General features: G+C 26.0%; 1 protein-coding gene across 1 annotated transcript; it reads left to right on the top strand.

Moving 5' to 3' along the window:
- Positions 1 to 688: 688 nt before the first annotated feature.
- LOC129608625 (forkhead box protein biniou) lies at positions 689 to 6539 on the top strand. The gene is made up of 7 exons (XM_055520259.1): positions 689 to 1063; positions 1148 to 1193; positions 1243 to 1246; positions 1327 to 1668; positions 3853 to 4141; positions 4222 to 4498; positions 6346 to 6539. The coding sequence occupies exons 1-7, from the start codon at positions 689 to 691 to the stop codon at positions 6537 to 6539; spliced, it is 1527 nt and encodes a 508-aa protein (XP_055376234.1).
- Positions 6540 to 8607: the final 2068 nt, after the last annotated feature.

Below are 8607 nucleotides of genomic sequence, written 5' to 3'. Positions count from 1 at the left end.
AGAGAAGCAAAAACAGAATATGAACAAAGTGATGATACCGTTTTTATTATAAAAGTGTAAACAAAATGGTGAGTGATTTAATCCAGGCATACATAAAATCCACCAATACTGAAACATTAATGGGCAATGAAATGGCTATTTTTAGATTCAAATTAATTAGAAGAAAAAAGAAAAGAAGAAACAAGAAAAAAACCAAAAAGAAAAAAAAATTTTAAACATTCAAAAAATTTTACAGTTTTATATTACACATTAGTATATTTTTGGTATATATGTACATACTTACATTTATACATATTGTGAATATAATATGCGTTCGTATATGTGAATGTGAAATGAGAATTATATATTTTTGAGGCAATTATAATCAAAACAAAATAACAAATTCGAAAATGAAAATGATGAAAAAATTATCGTTCGATTAGCTCTGGTTTTACGTAAATTACTTAAGGCGTTATCGAATTAGTCTTCAGACTTTTGTTGAACGTGTTGGTCACGGTTGACTTAATATTTATATTCGTGTGTAAAATCTTCGATTTAATTAAAAGTGCGTCGGAGAACGTTTCATTAGTTTATAATTTACTTATATAAAAAGAATAAAATAATTAAATTATAATTTAAAAAATTTTTATTTATATATCAAAAAGAAATTTAGTTTCAACTGGCAAAAAATAAAAAATAAAAAACAAAAATGATTAAAACGGAAGAGCATATTGATTCTAGCTCATCCCATCATAATTTATATCGTGGATTAACGTCAAATATAATTCAACCTTCACAAATAATATGTGATCAGCAAAGGATTAATGATTCACCAAATAGTCAACATCATACATCATCACCTTATATTGATGATAAGTCTTTTATTGATCGTCAATTATATATACATACCACATATAATCAAACAATATCTCAGATGCCAAATACAATGCAAATGACATCTTCATCATCATCACCATTAATTATGAAATATGATTCAGCATCATATTCACCACCACGGCAACAGCAACAACACCAACAACATCAACAACCTCAACAGCAGCAACAACAAGATCAACATTATGATGTACATCATTTAAATTCAAATGATTTATCACATTTTAATAATCATCCATCAACAATTAAATATTGTTCAAGTAGTATGATTGAGTCAAATCATTTAATTAATACAAATACAAGTAATAGTGATAATACTAGTAATAGTGGTAACAATAATTGTAATAATTTACATAATACATCAAATAGTCCGGTATCATCTGAAGTTCATACAATAGTTCGAATTATAAAAGCAACAAATTTAATTGATGATCAAACAAATAATAATAATAGTAATAATAATAATAATAATACTGGTCAATTAGATATGAATTCAGTTACTTATGAAAATAATTCATCACCAAATACAAAATCAATTATTAATGGTAATCATTCTAATCATCAACATCACCATCATGAACAAACGAATAATGATAACAATCAAATTGGTACAACAACTTCATCATCATCTGTAAATGGTACAACAACACCAGATACAACAAAGAAGAATACATCAGGACAACGTCGTCCTGAGAAACCTGCTATAAGTTATATTAATATGATTGCAATGGCTATTAAGGAATCACCGGATGGAAGATTAACATTAAGTGAAATTTATAGTTACTTAAGGAGAAAGTGAGTTGGTTTTTATCCATTTCGAAAATTTTAAGATTTAAAAAATTTTCAATTAATTTTACTTTTTAATAAGAATTTCTGGTAGTAATTCTTACACTTGAATAATTTCAATGAGTAGTTAAATTTTTACTTAGCAATAACAAGTTAGGGTCACTAGGTGTAATATAATTTTCATTATTAATGCTTTGAAGGATAGTAGTATGAGTGTGTTATATATGAGATATTATGCTATGGTAATAATATATTATAAAGGCTTTATATTTTATATTATAAAGACTTTATATTTTGTAGCTTGGATTTCATTCGAAGAGGGTAACAACGGAAAAAGGGACTAGTTTTAAAAAATGTTTACATACTATTTTTCGGTGGAGCCTTAGTCTCAAAAATTTGTGACTGTGCTAGGTTATCAAGTTATGATTTTTAAAAAACGTGCTGAAAAGTTAATTTTTATATTTAATAATATTTGAATTATGCCGTCAGTATATGATTTTCCAAGTACACAAGCTTAGTGAGCAGCAGAAAGGGGCTGAACTGATATTGCTTTTTTAATAATTTGCAAATATATCAAAATATTTATCGCAATTCTAAAGCACATGATATACTATGTGCTACAGCAGGATACATATAGTTGGGGCAAGTTTATTTAAAGTATGTTTTCATGTCTGCCTGTAAGTGCTAAGGAATTCCTTCATAAATAATGAATTTTTCAATAAAACATCAAGATTTTAGACTGTTGATGTGTTTATAATTTTATTATAAAAATGTATACATGACTTAAGACGTGTTATTCGTAAGCCACGTATACATTTCCCACCCCGTGCCATTGAAACAAACTGGCCGAAAAGGTGGAGTGTCGTTGCCGTTCGGATTAGTTTTGATAAGAGTCGAATTTTATTTATTCCAAGATATGCATAGATATTGAGACTGTCTACAACCACAATGTTTTATATTTTAATTCGTGGCTATGAATTTGGTTTATTTTAAATTGTTTTCAAGAAAAAATTTAAACTATTGGACCATTCAAACCTTATAACGTTAAAATTTTTGTAGATTATCACCTGTTTATTATTGGCACTTGATAGTCGATCCAAAAATTGTTGCTCTTGTAAGAACCGTTTCTATATAATATTCTAACTGATAAATTCTTGTTGTTTTGAATAGAGAAACATTAAGATTATGTAAACATAGTTTAAGTTTTAAGATTAGGTAGATCTAGTAGAGAATTACCCGAAACATTGATCCAACCTTTAAAATCAAATAAAAATTTTAAATTTCTCTGTACATTTTGAGTTTTATGTGCAAATTAATATCAAAGAATCTGTTGATAATTATTGATAGCGACGAGATCGTTTAAAAATTATAAGCAATCCAAATACTAAACTTATATTAAAGAAATTTAAAAATTAGAAAATAAATATTTTATTTTATGTGACTAAAATTTTTTCTCATATATATTTACATAAGCTTTATATCAAACTTTATAGAAACAAATTGTCAACTTCATGATAGCAATTTGCACTACATAGTACGTTATGCTAGTTGGAGTATAACCCCAGAGTAGAAATAGAGAAATATATAATCTAAGAAAAATTATTTCTATTTAAATCGTGATTTGATGCCGATATTATTAATCTGTGATAATAGTCAGCATATATCGATCGTTACATATTCTATCATGATTTCCACTTGTAGACTTGAATGATCACAAATTTCTTTCGTAGAGATTATGAATCACCAATGACAGTGTCATTTTTCAGAGTGTCCAAATCAGTATTTTATTTCAACTGTATCAAATGTTTATTTATATTTTTTGGTTGTTTTTTCAGTGAATAACTTTCATGCAAAAGAATATTTTTAAAAAGTTTTTGAATATTTTTGAAAAAAAAAAAAATTTTGGCAATATGAATTCATTTCCTTTCATGGTAGCTATGGTAGATTAACTCAAAAAAAATCCAAAATTTGAAAGTTTAATACGACTATTCGTAAACTTGAGAGTAATTTTTACTATGAACGTAATTTGTGATTACTCCATTGCGAATATTCAGAGCAGAATTTTAGTAATTCGTAATTTTCGTAATTTCAGAGCTACGAACGAAATTCATAATAGGGCTGATTATCAATATTTATAATGAATATTTGAATTATTGGTAGCTAAAATAAGTTTGTTGTTTATTTCTTTTCTAGATATCCCGGATTTTGCAATAGTCAATATGATGGCTGGAAGAATTCTGTAAGGCATAATTTAAGCTTAAATGAATGTTTTACGAAAATTCAAAAAAATCCTGCTTTTGGAAAACCTGGTAAAGGACATTATTGGACAATAGATCCTAAATTTGAATATATGTTTGATGATGACAGCAGTTTAAGACGCCGTCCAAGAGGTTTTAAAAGAAAACATCAAACACAACAAATGAAAACATATGCAACAACAGCATTTTATACAACAAGTCACTATGATAGTGCAGCATTACCAGTATGTATAAAAATTTCCTATTATAAATGTATAAATTTTATTTAATAAAATTTAAAAAATTATTATTTTAATTTAAAAAGGATTGTTATACTACAACACATCAACCTTATGCATTTGACTATCATACACCACCGGGTAATTATGTAGATAGTTGGACAAGCAATGGGACATTACCACAATATTCAAATATAATGCATACATCTGCTATACAGCAACAACAGCAACAACAACAGCAGCAACACCATCAGCAGCACGAAAATAATTCTCCGCCTCCAGGGGCAATAGCAACAAATCCAAATATGGATTATGCCGCTTATCAATATGGAACTGCAACGGGATATAATTTAGATAATAATAGTAAGTTGTTCTCAGGATTTCAGAATGATAATTAGATAATAGAGGCATCTTTTTTCTGCAAAAACTTATACTTTTTTAGAAATCGCAATTCAATATAAGTTTTGCTCCTCAGTATAGTTTGATAAACGTACACTAATAAAATTTTGAGGCCAATGGCGATCTGACCAATGATGCAGTATGGTTATTGCACTGGTCCTTTAACAAAAGGATCTCGGATTCAAAGTCCACTATAAAAATTATATTCAATATTATATATGTATAGCTTTATACTCATTACATATAAAAATAAAAACTTTATATTAGGTAATTGCCGCATATTTCAATTATATCCAATAATCAAAAAATACCAGCAAAATCAAATAGTAAATATCAATAACCTTAAAATATTTAATCTAAAACTACAGTAGGCTCGTCACCTACGTACTAAACTCAATGACGTACGAAACTGATTCATGGTTATCTACAATATCGTGTACCAACCCTATGCTCCTCTCAGGAGCGAACTAAGAATAACAAAAAATAAAAAAAAATTAAATTTTGAGGAAATTCGTAACTGAAGTTGTGTATCTTCCCATTTGAAAGAAATATGTACATATGTATACATTCATATTTAGAATGCCTTTTGGATATAAAGTTAAAATAGCCAATTTTGCTATTAGTCATTTTTCATTCTAAATTCTTTTTATACATATATCTTTTGTTTTAGTAATTTAACTTTTCAATTTATTATGAAATATTAAAAATTTCTAGATTTTTGTGAGCCCAATTTAATTTTTGATATCTTAATTAGAAATGAAATGATTACAACCTCCTACATATCCAAAAGGCATTCACACATTAATTTAATATTAATTTCTATTTAAAATGCAAATATAATTTTTTTTTAATTCTTATTAAAATACTCCTATAAAAATAATGAAATAAAAATTATTACTTCATTAGACCACTTGAAAAATTCAATTATAAGTACTAACAATATTGCGTACTCTGTGAACATTTCTGAATTTACACAATTTACGTACATATAAACATGCATTACACTATGTGTACGTACGTATGAACTTAAATATAATTTTAAATTACACTTACGAATGAAAGGTTTATGATGAGGCATTGATATTTTTAAGTACTTCTTAAAAATATTAGTTCTTTATAAGTTTTACATAGATGAGTCTAACTATGAGTAGTTTAAATATACTTATGAGATGTGCTTGCTTGCATACACTTGAAATATATAATATTTCCTTTTTCAAATTGAAATTAACAAAATTGACAGAACTCTTACAAAAAAAATTAATTTTATAAAAATTTTATTGCTGAAATTATTATTTGTTATTAAGTATGTGAAATTAATATTGAAGAAGAAATAAGGGAATTTAAGTGTTTCAATTTTGAAAAATTAGTAATTATATTGAAAAGTTACCAATTTGAAATTTGTTTTATCTGCTTCACCCTTTGATAGCATAAAGCTTCTACAAAATCTCTCCATTGAACTCTATTTTGTACCAATGTTTTTATTTCTGCTCACGTTTCCCAGTTGGTACAAATCCCGCTTTGACTGACCTTTTGCATGTTAACCGTGATTCACACTCCTTACTATTGCGGATGGCAACATTCGAAATGTATGCCTAATCCACTTCCATTTGTTTCTTTTGATGATGACTTCTTCTGTTATTGGCTATATTAATGTCCGAGAGTTCTGTGTTTGTTATTCGTAAATAATTCTTTTTTGTATAAACCAGGTCCCATTACCATATAACATTATTACAATTATTTGCTTTCAATTACTTACTTTCTCTTGTATTTAATTAATTAAAGAATTTTATTAATTAAAAATATAATTTTAGGTTTACGAACAATATCGTTACCACAGATGGGAACATTACCCTCAATTCCAATTACAATGGGAAGTGCTGTTTTAGAACGGAAACCTTCATTAACTTCAATGACATCATCACCATTGCATCAGAGTCGTGTTGATAGTCCAATTTCATCTTTAATAGCTCCAACTTATTATGGTCATATAAAATATTCGAATTGATTTATTGTTGTTTTTTGAATGAATATTAATGAAATTGTGTACAAAATTCTTTTATCATTAATGAAATTTTTAATGTTGCATAAATTATTGATTATTTTATAAAATGAATTTTAATTTTATTAAATATTAAATCAAACTATTTTATTGAAAAAGAAAAAGAGATTTCATTTTGCAATTGATCTATATAAATATACATATTTATATGTTTGTACATAAATGCACTTAATACTAATTTTTCATATATAGCATTTTGATATGTAAATTTTAAATATTATTATTAAAATAATACTAAAAATTAAACTAATTTATATATATTTATATATTTTTTAAAATTAATTCTTACAAATTAATTTAGGAAGCATACAGTCTTAAATCTTAAATTTATTCATAAGTATTCATAAGTATTATTTATATAAGTAAAATAATTTTAATTTTATTGTCTTAATTAAATTTTAACGAAAAATTTATTTATTTATCATTTATCCATTATACTGTAGAAGAAGTTAGAGTAAAACAACTCTCTGTAAGGCAATACCGTTGTCTAATTTGAGCATTATGATTTAGCTTTCTCGGAGAGAGATAAGCTAGATATTAATTTTTTTTAAGGAAAAATAAAATTTAAAATAATTTAATAACGGTGTATTGTATCCACTTTCTTTTGAACTTACGTGGATGATTTTAAAGATTTGTGTTTCAAATAACTCTCGTTCCATATTTATTTTTATTTTCCTCTTAATTTTATTTAGAAAATTATTTTTTGCGTTTTTTTAATTAATACTAGAGACATCTAGAAATTATTAGTTGTATTTTTATATACTTAATGTTGAAAAATTTATCAAACAGATGTCGCAATACTTAAACCGAAAAAAATATAACAAAAACAATAATAATTTAACTATGGGTAGTTTAAATATTTGCCATCAGATGAAAAATGTAGTTACGATTTTGTTGTCCCAAAAATATTCACAATTTTGGTAAATTAATTGCGATAAAATAAAATATTATTTGCTATTTTTATATTAAAAGAGCAGACCCATAAATTTGTACAAGTATTAATATTCTATAATTGTAAGAAATTTATCCCTAAAGACCATTTAATTTAAAATTTTTGAAATATATTTTTGAAATGAATTTTTGAAGTCATTGACAAAATTTTAAAATAAGCAAAATCCATCGGAATAAATTGGTTTGGGTTTATGATAGCATTTTAAAATTTTTTACGATAAACTGGATGACCTGATGTGAAAAATAGTTGAGTTTGAGTTTTATTTGTTCTAAATAAATTTATATTAATTTTGGTTATCGTAATTATTATGTAAATTTAACCTAGATAAATATTAAAGTGGTATATTGGTTTGTGTCCGTAATAATTATTTTTTGATCAATTCGTATTTTAAAAATTCAATTAATAGATAGTGTTACGAGTATTGTTTTCGGGAAAAGTTTTTAATTGCCAATTAAGACAAACTTTAGCTGCATCTTGACTTGGAAAATATACTGGCTCTAAAAAGGGAGAGAGAGACTGGAATTTGAATTTTTGCTTGAGAAAAAGTAGATGGCTAATAAATTTAAATAAAATCAAACAAATTCATGAAGGACCTAATTTAATTTATGTTTTATGGCAACTTTAATATATAGTGGTAGAGTTTAGGAGGCATTAGCTATACCAAACTTGACCAAATTTTAATTAGCCATTATTATCATTATTGACTTTTAACATTACTGAAGTACAAATTAAATCAGTACAATATTGTACTTCTATTCCATCCGTTTGGCGTACAAAGGTGAAGATTATTTGATGACACTAAATTTCACAAGTAGAGCTTCAGGCAAAAAGCTAATGGTAAATGTCATGTCATCAAAAAATATAATAATTTAACTCAACTCACGCGATTAACCCTTGAATTCTACACTCAAAATAAAAAGTATGTAATTTTTGAAGAAACGCTGCCAGTTAAAATATAATCCGTTGATTTTCCTAAGAAAAATCGTTCCATTAAAAATATTTAGTTGAATTTGGTGAAAACAATGGAAATTTTTCCTTAACGCCGTAACTGAGAGCGAAACG

This window comes from Condylostylus longicornis, unplaced genomic scaffold (genome assembly GCF_029603195.1).
Source record: "Condylostylus longicornis isolate FDR11 unplaced genomic scaffold, ASM2960319v2 ptg000033l, whole genome shotgun sequence".
Taxonomy (NCBI): Eukaryota; Metazoa; Arthropoda; class Insecta; order Diptera; family Dolichopodidae; genus Condylostylus; species Condylostylus longicornis.
The sequence above is the reverse complement of the archived record's forward strand: the minus strand, read 5'-3'. Positions and strand labels throughout refer to the sequence as shown.